Below are 17,204 nucleotides of genomic sequence, written 5' to 3'. Positions count from 1 at the left end.
CGACCCAATTCCCCCCAAAACCAATGTATGACCACTGAATTCTGCATAAGCTACTAGCCAAGACAGACATTTTGTAATCTGTCATACAAGAACTGACCGACCATCGTAGTGTCGTACCTTTTTAGACGCGGTGAGGAGCAAGATGGTGTCGATGTGCCAAGATACCTCCACCCAGCATCGCCAGCCCTCTTAAGCAGTGACCACTATAGGACCTGAAAGAATAGATATTAAGTGACACCTGAGCGAGAGAGTAATGTACCTGGATGCTGGAGAACTACCTTACTGAACTATACTAATCTAGTGTATGCCTCCAACACTGAGGGAAAGGTGGTGTAAGCCAGCCTCCTTGGGCCGAGGAAGGAATCAAATCCATTCTATTAACAATTAAATGACTTCCTGTCACTGTTTACATATCAAAACATACTATCCCTGCATAATTACCGACCAGGCATACTATCCCTGAAGGATATCGCCAAAGAGTTGACCCAATCTCACTTACCAAATAACATATAGGAGCACCGAAGCGTGACCACTGCTAATGAGCCAGCGGAGGGAGGAGTAATTTCGTTACAGCATCTTGCAGAGGCTTGCTAAATTGCTAAACTTGTCCCCAAAATTCGCCAGAATGTCTCAACATATATAAAAAAACATAATCGTTAAAAAAAATACCAAAGTATCTAAAACAATGCTGTACAGGCAATTGCTGTTTCCTTGTAGCTAGACGTTACATAAAGTGTATGTAAATAAACCTAGTGAAAAATCGCTATCTTGGCAACACTGAGTGCGGCGAGTGACAGACGCCATTGTCACGGAAACGAGTTGCGACGTGGTTGTTCGAGGCTCCAGAATTACAGGCGACTTTGTTTACTTCTTATTGTGAATAATACAGTGCTTAATTCTATCGCTCCATACCCTTACGACCATCCGTGAACACCATCGAAGGAGCATCCTTGATTAAGGTGAGAGATGAAAGAAAGTTTTAAAATTATATAATGGATCTGAATCGTGAGCAGCCAGTGTGTGTACGATGGTTGTTGGGTATTTACCAAGGATCTTAATTTCTAGGATAAAGATGTTTCAAGAGATGTTAACTACAAATGTGTATCGATTTTTTTTTTTTCGTAATTTTACACCAGTAATTGTTCTAGTTGGGTTGTGAGGTGCTTGGCAGCTGAATGAGTAGAGACGAATGTATAACCAATGAATCAACTCAAACTCAAGAAAGTTTGTATATATGCAGTGTAAATCTATTGCTTGTTGCCTTAAACTCCTCTGCATATGAACACGAATGCATTATTTTATTCAGGTGATATCGCCCATTATGCAATGACTGGTGTACGTGGTGCTGTTAGAAGTAAAAACACCTGTAAATGATGTACTGTACGTATGGACTGGTTAGATGTCTCTAATCTAACATTCGAAGTTTCGTCCCATAGCAACGATGAAAACGATATCAGCTACCTAGATTTAAATATAAATATCGGCGTTGTGTAGGTGTGAAATAACAACAGCGAAGCAGCTGTTTGAATTATGACCCCTAAATTATAGCACCTCAGAACTTAGACGTATCCACTTCTCACGTCTGTGCATTTCAACACATTTGGCTACTCGTTTGTACAAGACCCCCAAATTCCTTCCTTGACTCAGCAGCACCTTCCTACAGTACGTGTTACCAGTGTAGCTCACAAGCTTTCACGAAATTCCTTCTAAAGGTTTTGGAGTAATTCTGTTTCAGGGAAAGCTTTCTTTTCTTTTCTTTTCCAGCCATAATAATTATGTACTATCTATCTATCTATTGCCAGACGCCTCAATCCCGTTTGGGGTGGCCACAAACAAATCGCCTCCAAGTCGCCCTGTCCCCCGCCATTTCACTCCCCTGCTCCCAACTCACACCCCCCTCTCTCATATACGAGGGGTGATTAGAAAGAAATGACAGTGAGTCCATAAACTTTTATTAGCATGAAGAACTATCAAACTATGACTCACATTCCTTCAAAGTACTCCCCTCCAACCTCTATGCAGCGTTCCATTCTCTTTCTCCTCTTCATGAAGCAAGCGTGGTACTCTGAAGACGGTATACTTCGGAGTTCTGAATTGACGGTCCGTGCCAAGTCTTGGATGCGATGAAATTGCTTCCCAGCGATGGCAGATTTAAGTTTTGGAAACAACCAAAAGTCACAGGGAGCCAGGTCAGGGGAGTAGGGTGGGTGGGGGAGCAGAGTTATACCTTGTTGTTCCAGGTACTGCATAGTGAGGCGAGCTTTGTGGGGTGCAGCATTGTCGTGGTGCAGCAAAAGGCGAGACCGACGGCTGGTTGGTGCGGTGTTGGCCTTGTGTTCCAAGACTTGTGGAAGGACCTGGTCTGTGTAGTATTGGGCTGTGATAGTGGACTTTTCAGGCATCACATCCACGCATATTGGTCCTTGAGAATTGAAAAAGATGGTGAAAAGGCGCTTCCGGCTGCGAAATCCTTCCTTCAAAATCTGAGGTCGAGGGTCTTCATCGCCCAACCACACCATGTTTGACTGCTTGTCACGGGTTGTGAAGAATGAAATCCAACACTCATCTCCAGTAGCAACATCTGAGGACCGTTTTGGACCATTTGGTTCAAATTCAGCAAGCCAGACACGACAAATCCTCACCCGTTCAGCCTTTTGCTCATCAGTCAACAAATGGGATATCCATCGACAACACTTCTTCCACAGGTGTAATTGTTCATGCACGATGTCATATGCACTCCCATAACTGATATCAAGCTCCAAGGCTAAGAACCTAAGAGTTACAGTTGGATCCTCGTCAATGATGGACCGTGCACGGACAGTTGTTGCTTTGGTCACGGATGTCCGGGGGCGTCCAGAGCGTTGTTCATCTTTCAATTCAGTTTTTCCTGCTGTGAAAGCACGAATCCAGCGGGAAACAGTTTCCAGGGAAGTAGTGTCTGGATAAACTTGTAATAATTCCCCTCGAATCTCTGTTGCTTTCTTTCCCAGTTTCCACCTCGTAAAAATGTATAACCTGCAGCCTTCTTTCGAGTAATCCATGTTTCTGGCCAGAGAGCAAAAACAAGAGTGAAGCATTCACTCACAACAATAAAACAAGAAAAGTCAGGCATACGGCGACAAGTTCAAACTCGTAAGGACAGGCAACTCTGCACTCTCCTTGCTCCCCTACCTCCCATCATTCAAGGTTTTCATGTTATAGCACGAACTGTCATTACTTTCTGATCACCCTTCGTACCTCTCCACCCCATCTCTCCATCTCATCCTCGGCCTCCCCCTCCCTCTTTCCCCCTCCACCTCACTCACATACACTCTCTTCGTCAGTCTTTGACCCTCCATCCTCTCCACATGGCCAAACCACCTCAGTGTGTGTTCCTCATAACGCTTCCTATCACATCCACATCAACACCACAACGCTCCTTTATATCCTCATTCGTCAGCCTGTCTCTCCATGTGACTCCACAGGCTCCTCTTAAATAACTCATTTTCACGGCTCTCACTCTTGACTTGTGTCCTGATGACAACATGCACCTAACGTAAAAACTCGCCAGTATCTGAAAATAAGAGAAGGATTTGCCTAATTTAGCTGTTATAGTGGCCTATTTATGTTTGATGATGCTTATTGAGCGGGTGTGATCATGAATTGCAATGTATGCTTTGACTTTTCTGTTTCTTGCTCGTCGGCGACTGTTAATAGTACGACTTAATGGTGTCTAATGGCACCATTTAGAAAGACTGATAATAATGAATGGTGAGAGGCTGTCCTGCAGGATGCTAATCCACACGGTTTTTAATAAGCGTAAGATAAAATTAAAGAGATTATTAAAAGCAAAATCTATCTTTTCAAGTTCTAAAAGCCTCATGAGCATCTGTGATAGTAAGAATAAAATATCCGTCATCGGATTAAACAGTTAAAGACAAGGGTGACAGATGTAACGTAGAAACATCTTGAAAGAACCAGAAGTGAAGGAAGACGGGAGGTTAGAAGCGAGATTTGTTCCCGAGTATAATTCATTACTACTTCGGTGATAGTATTACAACCCCACAGCCTTGCCACTGCACTTACTCGTGTTTAGTATCATAGCCTACTGTTTGTTTATCTCCGTTGCCGTAGTTCAACATTCGTTATGGAAATAAGCCAATTTGATGACTAAAAGAGAATAGGCTAGTTTCGCCTGCGGCTTCTCCAGAGGAAATTTACATCTTTATTCAGCTTGGCATGTTGGCCGAGGCAATAGCTTACTATGGCTCTTAACTTAATCTTTACTATAGTATTTCTTGGTGACCAGCGCTGTTTTTGTGGTAATATCTTATTTTAGATTTGGATTCAAGAGGGAGAGTTGTCACTTTTAGATACAGGTAATGTTAAAGTAAAAAGAGTACAGTAATCAGTGGTGGATCAAGAACAGTGCGAACTATTTTTTTTTTTTTTTTTAGTCCACCAACATTTGACTGATGCATCCATATTGAAACTGTATATTATGGGCATATTTCTTCCATTTGAAAAATTCAGCGCACTTTGAAATTAAGACAAAATAATATATATGCCTTTTTCAATACAAAAAGCTTACACATCATTATCATTATTATCATTATCAACATAATTGATCATCATTTTCATCCTACATATGAAGTTTATGTAGTATATGAAAAATGTCGCAATACTTGTAACCAAAGGTGTATACGTATTTTGAGTGCAAGTGATATCCTTAGGAAGAAATGGAGTTTTGAGAAAGAAAAGACCGACTTATTTTTGTCATTATTATTATTATTATTATTATTATTATTATAAACCTAAAGGCCCACCAATACAAACAGAAACGGGAAAGAACGTTAAGTTGGGAAAAATATTATGAAACTTTGTGACATTTCGAGAAGGGGTTCGAACTCAAGACAGCGTTTTCCGCATGTGAATTAACACCAAATGAACCGAAGCACTTAAAAGTAGATAATTATACAATAATTGGGAAGGTCCTGTCCTGGGGTCTTGTCTACATAAAAATTACTTCAAAATACCAAGAATGACCTAACTAATATTTTAATGTCATGTGCACCTGTTCCTTGAACTTGCTCCAGGTGGCAACCGGGCAGGTTTACGTGCCATCTCATAAGCACTCTCATTTTTTCTTGCATCATTATCTTGTTTGTTATGCAGAACCTATTCGTCATACAAAGGACTCATGCAGCGGAGTCAAGACATGCAGTGCTTCGTGACGATATCGTTGAAGAGAACAATTATAGATAGATAGATAGAAAGATAGATAGATAGACATAGATACCTGTATACGCTATAATGACATCAGTCTCCCATCTGCTTTATCGACCTATCGCATACACATGAGTATGTTTTCATAACGCGTGTACGAGTGTACCGTAACTGCCTCTGCTTTCTCCACGGATATGACGTGTACATTTCTAGGCAGCAAAAATACATTTTGTAACGTTTAATGAGGGTAGAGGGAGCATATAGTCTATGCGATACGAAGAGATGAAGTTGTTACCTGACAGCTTTACTGATATGACGGCATCGTTACTCGGCTTGAAGGGCCTATGGGAATGAAAGGTTTATTTAAGGATGACTATAGATATTCTCACGTAATGCAGAAACACTCCAATGAGTTTTTTTTTTCTGATATAACCTTTCTTGGGCAGGTAGATGCGAAACTGTGTGAAAATAACCATGAAATCTAGCAAGTAATACAAGAGCATCCCCTTTTTAAATACCTGTATAGATTTTCTCTTATAAACTGAAACCATGAGAAAAAATTAACCTTGTATGAAGTGATCAGAGGGAGGGTGAGTGGTGTGGTGTGGAGGATGAATTGTGTGGTGTGGGAGGGTGTGATGTGGGAGGGTGAGAGGTGTGATGTGGAGGGTGTGGTGTAGGAGGGTGAGTGGTGTGGAGGGTAAGTGGTGTGGAAGGGTGCTTGGTGTGATGTTGGAGGGTGGGTGGTGCGGTGTTGGAGGGTGAGTGATGTGATGTGGAGGGTGATTGGTGTGATGTTGGGAGGTGAGTGGTGTGGTGTGGAGGGTGAGCGGTGTGGTGTTGGAGGGGGTGAGTGTTGTGAAGGTTGAGTGGTGTGATGTGGACGACGAGTGGTGTGAGAGGTTGAGCGTAAAGGCGTGATTAGGAATGAGTTGATCTCACACCCTAAGCCTAGTACGGTAATGACGTAACCATGATAACACACTATTACGCAGTCCTATTCTCCCTTCACCCTTGGTCTTTCGTAGAACATAAATCCTAGGGCGGGAATGAAGAGCCATAAATCTGCTCATTCTTGCTCTTCAGACGATTTTATTCAGTTGACAGACCCCTCGTAGTGAAGGGAAAAAATTACAGCTAGATACTGTATACCCAGTCCCTTCACCCTGAAAAACCTCTCACTCTGAACGATAGCGTCTTGAAATAAAAGAATACAAATATAAGTAACTGTTTTAAATTTTTACTGTATCTGATGTCTATGCGGAGATCAGTGAGTCGTATTATAATCATTGGCATAAAAGAATTCGTAGTCCATCTTCCTTGGTGATTTATTTTGCATACTGCACCTTAATTTTTTTTATGCTATTTTTATCTTATTAGCAACAGAGGTTCCATCAGTAACATACACAAGGATATGAAGGCACAGTGTCCAAAATAAATCGCTAAGGAAGAGGCGTTAAGACATGTAAGAACAAAATGAGCTCAGCAGAAGAAAACTCCAAAAAGCCTCAGCCGTTCTGTCGACTGGAAAAAAAAAAAAAATGATTTCCCCTCTTGCAGAATGTGACTCCTTGCGCACGTCCGTACTTCCGCTCGTTGTGATTTGGTCTCTCTCTCTCTCTCTCTCTCTCTCTCTCTCTCTCTCTCTCTCTGCTCAATAGGGAAAGCAATATTTGGCGCTCTCGTATACTCGGAAACCCAGTGTCCACATATTCTTCATGGCATTTCCAATATCGCTGATCCTACGCATAAAATATCATGCTTATACACAAAGTATCTTACACCGAAGCAATTATGTAGTAATATAGAGGATTATGTACCCTCATGCAAGATGGAATTTCCATTGAAAGCACACACACACGCACCAACAGGGAAGCTGTGATCCAGTTCTACTTAAACGTATTCAACACCACGATCCTAACCGTGAACTCATTCTGCTATAACCCTCTTCTTTACCATCATGGACCTTATATGTTCACATTATTAAACTCTGTAATTGTATCTCACTCTAGTCACACCTGTTCATCACCACCATCCTAACCAAGAACCCATGTAACTGTGATCTGTGTTCAAACCTGTTCTAATGCTACTCAAACCTATTCTGACTTCAGACCTATTCTAACCCTATTCATACCTATTCTGACCCTATTCATACCTATTCTAGCTCTATTCAAACCTATTCAGACTCTATTCAGATCTGTTCTAACTCCATTCACACCTGTTCTTCACCGCCATGTCGCTCATTTTTTCACATTAGTGAAGGTTTGCGCATCTCCTCCATTTGCGCAGAGATGTCGTCGTTCTACTTTCATTTTTTTTTTTAATCTCTGCTACCAGGCCATTTTATTGAGCGATCATTTTAGCGTAACTGAAGGACAATGAAAGTCTGGTTTGATTACGATATTTATTTATATTTACAATCATGTGTTATTGACAGGGTGATCCATATATAGCACTTTTCCACCCCGCCAGGAAATTTCTCGTGCGTTGCGAGATCGGCCTAGTCAGCGTTATCAATGTCTGTCAAGCGTCATTCATCCATTTTCAGTTCCCATGGACGCACGCCCACACCAACTAAACATTTAGATATCGCTAGGTGGATATCTAGAGGGGCGGTACTTGCGGATCTCCGTGTAATGAAAAAAAAAATAATAATAAAATAAAATAAAGTATGTGTTAATTAATGCCACACGAGTTAGTTTCTTCAGCCAGAGGACGTCATTTTTGCTGTGTTTTTGCTAACAGAAAATCGGTATCACTATAGTCGATTGGTTTTCATCTGACAGAACTGGGCATACCTACTGAGCCGTGGATGCATGGAATTTGGATTATCCTTAGTTATAGTCCGGATTTTCATCCTGTTGCACCTTATTTCACATAGCTCATGGCAGAAAAAGACAGTGCTGTGACTGCATCCTTTCCATAGCATTCATTCTGTACCAACATCATACACTTGTGTTCATCTATTCCTACAGCTTAGATTTTAAGGTGGAGAGATGTTTATTTTAGGCAAAGTATGAGTAAATAGAGTACAGTCAAATCCAGCCTCTTGGCTATCAACTGAGCTGAAAGAGGTTAGGTATATTTGTCAGGTTACAGTAAACGTGATACAGACGTCTTGGTGTCTGTGCCAGCTTTTCAGTCAGTGTTTTACCTTATCCTTTAGTCACTTCAGCCTAGCGTCGTATTTTTAATATTATTATTATTACATCCGCCAGACCCTGTTATTCAATTTCAGAGAGACTTCGAACAGGAAGGCTTAGATACAGCCCCCACTGTCACCTTCTCTATCAGTAAGCCCTCCTAAAATTAATGAAATCGTATGGAGGGAACTAGAATAAGACAAAAAATACGTCATTGGATTGAAAAGATAGTAAAAAATAAAAAGCTGTTAACACACTTACACCTTGACAGTTTTTGTACTTACTTCGATCATCTCTATTTTTGTATTGGAGAGAGATGCCTTCACGTAGTGGCATCGATATAGCCAATTAATGGAGCTGCTTGGTTATGCAGACATCTCTCAGTTCCCACTCAGTCCCCTAGAAGGAGGTTGGTGGTCTGCAGAAGAAGAAGAGCAGTTTCGCCCTGCAGTCCACCTGGTTCACGCTCAGATAGGCCTGGGATTACTACTATTGCTACTACAACTTCCCGTAATACTACTACTACTACTACTTGTACTACTACTACTGCTGCTACCACCACTACTACTACCACTGCCTCTGCTACCATACTTTTGTGGATAGATACAATAAATACCTTTCCACGCTCCACTTGAACACTTCAGGTTACTCTAATTTGGGGGCATATTTGCATTAACAAGTCAGTAAATAATTCGCCACCCGATTTAAGGAATGAGACCCGTTTCCATCATTTCATCAAACAGTGACAGGAACCGCGGGCGCATGAGTGGGTTCGTCTCCAGTGTTTCCAAGGCCTTTGTCTTTAGCTCGTTCATGAGTTCCTCCACGTTACCGTCCTCCCTGTTCATGTCGGGTACGTTTTCCTGCTCCAGGAGAATAACTGGAATGATCATCATGGCGAAAATGGCCCCCATTGTGTTCTTGTCCCTGAACTCATGCTTGAGTTGGTCTCTGGTGAAGATGGTGTCCTTGCCGGCAGCCTCCATGACGGCGGTGAAAGCAGCATGGTAGATGTTGAGGAAGGCGTCCAAGTTAGGCCTCCTGACCTCTCCTGTAAGGCTCGTGTACAGCATGTAGTTGAGGTCGGTGGCGGGAGAAGCAAAACGGTTGATCTGTAGGTCCAGCAGTATCACCTCCACAGGCTCTCCCTCCTCATCATACCTTAGAACAAATAGTGTAGCTTAGGTCTGTGGAAATGACTGTGGAAGCAGAAGGGAGCAGCGGTGGGGAGGGGGGAAGGAAAGTAAGGCTGGGAGTACACTGAAGGACAAGAAAGTGGATAAGGTGGAAGGAGTTGAAACAGTTTATCTGTAGGTTCAGCAGCATCACATCCACAGGCCCACCATCGTCACTGTACCTGCCGATAGCTCACTCCTGATTAAAAGTGAAGAGGTGAATGTGGAGGGAAGAGGGGGAAGAAATAAAAGGAAGGTTTGGGGGTAGATTTGGGTGGAAGAAAGTCGAAATGATTGCAAAAGAGTCAGTTGGAACAGTACCATTCCCGCCGCATAACCAAGGCTCCTTGAACTATATGCAACCACAGCTTTGTGTTCAAGTTATGATAGTGACCCAATTTCGTTTGGTGAAATCAAACCGAAATTATAAAGTAAGCATCCTGGGAAATCTTCAGTGAATCAACAGTTATTTAGTACACCTACCTGAAGAGCACGTTGTTGTTCCAGCAGTCCCCATGACATACCACATTGTACTTGCTGGGGCCTAATTGCTGTTTAAGAATATCAGAGAGTTTCAGAATGAGGTTTTGAAGCCAAGCAATCCCTCTTTCATAGCCACCAACTTTCTCCAGCATAGCAACACCCTGGTTTACGTGTTGTGCTAAAACAGGCGTTATCACATCTTCCGCACCATCTTTACACAACATCACATCATCCGCTAGGAAGTCGTACGTCTTGGTAAGGTCCTGTCCCGGATTTTTGTCCTCTAGGAGTCTGGAAGCGGCGTGCAGTCTGGCCAGCTCCTCAAGGATAAGAGTAGCGTGTGGGACATCCAAGCCTCGTCTACGGTCAAACATCTGGAACCCTCGAGCACGTAGGTCCTCCAGGAATATGATCTCTTTGCCAGGTTCCAGGCTGCCGTGGAAACATGTAGGGAATCTTAAGGGTTTTTCTCCAGTTTCTTTCAGGACAGAGTTCAGTTCTGGCACAAGATTCAAATAGAACTTGGCCTCCTTAGCGAAAATGCTACGAGTAAACTCCTCAAATTCCATGAAACTTCTGCACGGGTTAAGCTTGACGATGTACACGACCTCTGAGTTGTGGTCGTGGAGTGAGAAATTGACCTTGACACTGGAGACGACACAGGCGTAGTTGTCGCCCGGCCTGGTGAACTCCACGACAGACCAGGACGAGAGGTGTGCGTCACTGCCCTTGTCCGCCTTCAGTGCCGCCTTCACGTGCTCCTCCGTCACCAGACTCTGGGGCGTCACACCACTCTTCGCTGGTTGTTCCTTTTCCACTGTAGATTAAAAAAAATATTTTGAGTTCTAATGTAAAAATTAATGATTGAATAAATTTTGCAATACATTATCTTACTGTTGAACAGGGTTTGAATATACAGTACAGCCTAACCATTTATATACATGAAATTAAAGATTTCTTAATGGTTCTAAAGATGTGCTCTGATGATGATGGTGATAATGATGATGATGATGATAATAATAACAATAATAAATAATAATAATAATAATAATAACTGCTACAAACACCCTCAGGCGTTTCATAACTATTTTAAACTTTTGGCCAAGTTTCAGAAATGTTAGTGGTATATTAATAACTAATGAGAAGTTTCTTGTAAGTTACACTAAATTTTGATACGTACCAGTATGTCCTGCCACGGTCCTGTCAGGTAATCATAAATCAAGGCCGGCTGGCAAGTCACAGATACATTGCGTTGTGTGGAATCCCGCGATTTTCTTGGGTTGTATTCATAGCCTAAAGGATTTTACCGAATTTCTACGATAAACAATTCTCCACAACAATTACTTAGTATCAGGCACCAGGTCGCTTTGTCGCACATTTCCCTTCAGTATTCAGTGCAGTTTGTGAAGAGTATAGCTGGATTAGTTAAGTTACAAAAAAGCAGTCTTATTTATGGAAAGTGTTTGAATAATGCACTTGGTCATGCCCCACGCTCCCACTGTCAATTCAATGCTCCGGGAAGGTAAGGAAATGTCATATTCGGTTTGATGTATATGACGATTGTGTAAGGACTGAGACTGCAAAAAAAGGTTTGATATTCCACGATTATTCCCTAGCTATAATTTCCCAAGCATAAAAACCCCCTGGGGGTTTCAAGAATACTCCCCCAGTATCCCTGCTTGTCGTACGAGGCGACTAAAAGGGTTGGTGGTGGGTTAGTGCCCCACCCCGTAAAAAGAACTAACTAAAAAAGCAAATAAAGCGCCTCGGACCCGGACGGACCATACGTTGACGACTAAGGAACGGACAAAGGACATTCTGAGAGTAGGAGCGTGGAATGTGAGAGGAGTGAATGATGAAGTGAAAGAGAGAGAGATTGTCCAGGTGCTTGAGGATGCAAAAGTGGATATATGTGGATTGACTGAAACTAAATGGAAAGGTGAAAGGATGAGAGAATGGGAATACGGTGTAGGTATATGTGCAGGAGTCAGTGAGAATGAGAGGGCAAGAGAGGGAGTATGTCTGATGATAAGCAAGAAGTGGAAGGAGAATATAAGAGAGTATGGAACAATGGGTGCAAGGATTGTATGGGTGAGGATGAAAGTAGGTATACAAGCATGGGCGATTGTATGTGTGTATGCTCCAACTGAGGATCGAGTGGCAAGAGTGAAAGATGAGTTTTGGGCGAGAGTAGAAGCATGTATGGACAAGTTTGAGAGGAGCGAGAGAACGCTGTTGATTGGAGACATGAATGGCAAAGTCGGGAATGTACGAGTGGATGGAGTGGTTGGTCAGTGGGGTGTGCCAGCGGAAGTAGATGGGAATGGTAGTGCTTTGGTGGACATCTGTGCTGGTAAGGGGTTGGCAATAGCCAACACCTACTTTCGTCATAAGATGATCCACCGGTATACATGGAGAGTAATGAGGAGGATGGATGGTGAACTTGTTGAACGAAAGGCAATGATAGACTACGTGTGTGTGGATGAGCGAATGAGAAGACAAGTGTTGGATGCAAGGGTGTGGAGAGGGTGGGGGAATGGAGTCTCGGACCATCACTTAGTGATGGCCAAGGTAAAGCTGCAAAGAAAGTGGTTGAGGAGGCGAAGGGGAAGACAGGAGGAAGCAGCTCCTGTGAGAAGAGTGGAGAAATTGCAAGATAGTGAGAAGAGGACAGAGTATAAGAGCATAGTGGAAGAAAGATTGGGAAGGTATGAGCTAGAGCAGATGGAAGGGGTGGAAGACGTATGTAAGATATTCACGGAAGAGATAGGCGCAGCGTGTGAGGCGGTTTGTGGAGTGAGGAGGAGATGCAAGGGTGTGCAAGGGACAGCATGGTGGAATGATGAGGTGAAACGAGCTGTGGAACAAAAGAAGAAGGCATATGGTGAATGGTTGACGAGTAGAGGTAGGGAGAAGATGAGAGAGAGAGAAGAGAGAGGTATATGTGAGCAGGAGAAGGGAGGTTAAGAGACTGGTGAAGGAGAGTAAGAAGAAAGTGGATGAAGAGTTTGGGAGGAATCTGAGTGTGAAATGGAGGGAGAGTAAGAAATTGTTTTGGAAGGAGGTAAAGAAAGTAAGGCAGTGTGAAAGGGGAAATAGTAGGGAGTGAAAGATAGGAATAATAGATTGTTGGTGGAGAAAAGAGAGAGAAATTGAGGAGATGGAAGGAGCACTTTGAGAATTTGTTGAATGTAGAGAGTGAGAGCAGTGTGAGTATAAGTGGTTGGGGAATGGCTGGGAGAAGAAGAGATGAGAGGAGGGAGGAAGAGATCAGTAGGTCGGAAGTAGTGGAAGCGATGAAGAAGATTAAGTTGGGAAAGGCCCCAGGAATTGATGGAGTGTGTGGTGAAATGCTTAGGTATGGGGGTGAGATTGTTGTGGAGTGGATATGGAAGTTGTGTAGATTGGCTTGGGAAGAGGGAAGGGTTCCAGAGGACTGAAATCAGGTATAATTGTTCCTCTGTACAAAGGAAAAGGGGAGAGAGAAGTATGTGGTAACCATAGGGGTATTTGCCTTCTTAGTGTGACTGGTAAAATATATGGTAGAATACTCATTGATAGGGTTAGGCATATGACAGAGGAGCTAGTTGGAGAAGAACAAGGGGGATTTAGGAAGGGAAAAGGGTGTGTAGATCAGATATTTGTTCTAAGATGTTTAGTGGAGAAGTATCTAGAGAAGGGAAGGAAAGTGTATGCTGCCTTCATGGACTTGGAGAAAGCTTATGACAGAATAGATAGGAAAGGTATGTGGAAGGTATTAAGAATATATGGAGTGGAGGGGAAATTGTTGAGTGCTGTGAAGGGTATATACGAGGGAGCTAGGGCTACGGTGCGAGTGAATGGTGAGCTGAGTGAGTTCTTTGATCTCAATGTGGGACTGAAACAGGGTGTGTAATGTCTCCATGGCTGTTTAATATATATATGGATGGGGTCGTAAAGGAGGTACAAGGTAGGGCAGTGGATGTGGGGGTGGCCCTAATGAATGAGGGTGAGATTTGGAAGCTTCCGGTGTTGCTGTTTGCTGATGATACAGTATTGTTGAGTGAAGATGAATGGGAGTTGCAAGGTTTGGTGAATGAATTTGGGACAGTGTGTAGGAGGAGGAAGCTGAAAGTTAATATAAACAAAAGTAAAGTTATGGTGTTTGAGAGGAATGAAGTCACAGAGTGTGCAGTGAGGTTGGATGGTGAGGATATGGAGAATGTGAGTTCATTCAAGTACTTGGGTAGTGTGATGAGTAAGGATGGAACTTTGGGGGATGAAGTACGTGAAAGGGTACAGCAGGGAAGGAAGGTTGTTGGCACACTGAAAGCAGTGATGAGAAATAGGGAGGTGAGTATGGAAGTTAAGAAGTCACTGCATGATGGTATTGTGATCCCTACCCTGACGTATGGAAGCGAGGCGTGGACCTTGCAAGAGGGGAACAAGTCAAGAGTGAGAGCAGTGGAAATGAGTTACTTGAGAGGAGCATGTGGAGTGACATGGAGGGACAGGTTGACGAATGAAGAAGTGAAGGAACGTTGTGGGGTAGATGTGGATGTGGTTGAAAAGATTAGGAGAAATACACTGAGGTGGTTTGGACATGTGGAGAGGATGGAGAATGAAAGACTGGCTAAGAGGGTGTATGTGGGTGAGGTGGAGGGAGGGAGAGGGAGGGGTAGACCGAGGATGAGGTGGAGGGATGGAGTTGAGAGGTATATGAGGGAGGGGGGGGTGAGTTGGGGGGAGGGTAGTCAAATGGTGGGTGACAGAGTGACTTGGAGGCGTTTTGTCTGCGGCCACCCTTTGCGGGATTAAGGCGTCGGGCTATAGATAGATAGATAGATAAAAACATCCAACACGAGTATCCACGCCAGCATCTTACTGTAGCTAATGTCAGACTATTTTATTCATCCGGGAGTGAGTCACAGGAGCTGATGCCAAAACCGTCACCATTATTCCCCCTCATGGACGAGGCAACACTACACTCAGTTTAATCTCGTCTGACAAAGATTTCTAACCTCTTTCAACTCAGTAAATGGCCAAATGTAGTCAGACTGGAGGATAAATTTGACTAGTAACCAAGGAGACTCATTCCTACATTATAACTACGACTTATATTTCATTCAACTATGACTAAGTATTCAAGTTGTATGAGTGGTTAATATCAATTTTTACGTTATTTATGCTGAAAATAGTGGTACTGGAATTACTTAAATGATGAAGAGGAGGGTAAGGAGTAAAAAGCAAAATAAACCACTCAGGAAGCAGTGTTAGGAAGCTTCCTTAAACGACGGGAATACGAGCCCCAGATTCCTATATACGACCCACCCAGCTCAAGAAAATCGTCCGGATATACAATAAAATACTAGAATTGTCGCTGCCATGAGAGAGTTAATTAAGAACTGTATTATTGGTGACGGTATCGACACCCTGGGTCTCAGCTCAGTAAAATCGTCTGGGGGTAGATGGAATAAATTACCAGAGAAGACGTGACTATGAGGACTGACAGCTGATTTTGCAGAAAGTAAGACTTGGGGACAGTTTTATTATTATTATTATTATTATTATTATTATTATTATTATTGTTGTTGTTATTTTTAGTAGTAGTAGTAGCAGTAGCAGCAGCAGCAGTGGTGGTGGTGGTGGTTGTGGTGGTGGTGGTGGTGGTGGTGGTGGTGGTGGTAGTAGTAGTAGTAGTAGTAGTAGTAGTAGTAGTATATTGTTGCTACCATTAGACGATTGCCCTCGATAATTTTATTCACCTAAACTGGTAACATACTGATCATTAAGGCAATAAATTACCTCAACCCTCTTGTTCAAAAAAGTCTCCCTTTAAGCTCTATAAAATCGACTGGAGATGGCAAGAACAACGCATGCATAGCTGGAGAGAGAGAGAGAGAGAGAGAGAGAGAGAGAGATGTATACTTGTCACTGGGTGGGGGTTTATGCATCTATCTCTTGGCGCATATCAGCCAGTGTTGAGAGAGAGAGAGAGAGAGAGAGAGGGGGGTGGGCGGTGGGTTGAGGGATGGTTGAAGGACATCCTACTCTGTGGTATGTGGTTGTACTGTATGTTGAGAAGAAATCTCTCTCTCTCTCTCTCTCTCTAGGTTATAAACAATTTCCGTTGAATATTTCAGAGTGACTGGTTTCCCCTGTATACTCTCCATAAATCCCTGAATAAAATCGTCCGGTTGAGCAATAACACAAAATACGTCATCAGAGTGAAGGAGCTGATGAAGACTGTATCTAACCCCTCCATCTCGAAAATTCAGTCCTAAGCTGAGTAAAATCGTCTGTTGATTGCAAACGTAAAATATTTAATGACGTCCTCGGCCTGATCGACGTGGTTGTTTATTATTTTTGAACATTACTTTATTCACTGTAACTAGGCGTTAAATGACCATCTCTCCATCATGAACGCTAAGCCGTTATAAAAATATTCAGTACGAGAATATGATGCTAGTCACGAAGGAGTGCTATGGAATGGATGCAAGGCTGTAGTACTGGTTTACTCTGTCACTGAATTACGGAAATAAACTTCAGACGGACGATAATCTCCTCCATGTTAAAGAGAACAGACACCAGAACAATATTTAACCAATTTACTAGTGCTAAAGAGAGGCCTTCCCGCGGTGGCACATTTATAATCGTGTGGATCCGTTTATGATGTGGTTGCTGTTGATGATGTCCCAGGCTCATGTGAACGTGAACCCAGTGGACTGCAGGCTTGAATCGCCTTTCTCCTGAAGTCCACCATCCTTTTCTGGGAGAGGGGGGGGGGACAGCGAGAGAGTTGAGGAATGTTTGCATAACCGAACCGTTATACTCGTCCTGGTGTCACCGCATGAAGGCTTCCCTTTCTAGCATCAGAGGATGCCTAAATAAATAAATAAATAACTGAGGCCCTGTCCTTCAAAGTGTAAAAGAAAAATTAATAAGAATAAACAGGATACGGCTTACCTGTATCAGCCATGAGGATGACGGAGTGAGACGAGACTAGACAGCGCACTGAGACGAGGACTGAGACAAGAACAAAAATAAATGAGACTTGACCTGACTTGGTGTGCGCGACGAGACAGAGGGTGAGACGAGGAAGGAGCAAGACAAGCGATCCGAGGATGGAGTGAGAAAAGAGTGCGTGAAATCCTGTGAATGAGACTGGGGGCGTTGATGGGTGAAGTGTTGTGGCTGGGAGGGGACTGGCGGGGTATAT

At 43.0% G+C, this 17,204-nt stretch overlaps 1 protein-coding gene across 1 annotated transcript; it reads right to left on the bottom strand.

Annotated features, from left to right (window-relative positions):
- Positions 1–8,924: 8,924 nt before the first annotated feature.
- LOC145392345 (uncharacterized) lies at positions 8,925–15,774 on the bottom strand. The gene is made up of 3 exons (XM_080266747.1): positions 15,768–15,774; positions 10,007–10,823; positions 8,925–9,509 (listed from the first exon to the last, which is right to left on the bottom strand). The coding sequence occupies exons 1-3, from the start codon at positions 15,772–15,774 to the stop codon at positions 9,053–9,055; spliced, it is 1,281 nt and encodes a 426-aa protein (XP_080122873.1). The 3' UTR covers positions 8,925–9,052.
- Positions 15,775–17,204: the final 1,430 nt, after the last annotated feature.

This window comes from Coenobita brevimanus, chromosome 22 (genome assembly GCF_032717465.1).
Source record: "Coenobita brevimanus isolate Jiangsu-jjx chromosome 22, ASM3271746v2, whole genome shotgun sequence".
NCBI lineage: Eukaryota > Metazoa > Arthropoda > Malacostraca > Decapoda > Coenobitidae > Coenobita > Coenobita brevimanus.
This window is presented reverse-complemented; position numbering and strand designations above follow the sequence as displayed.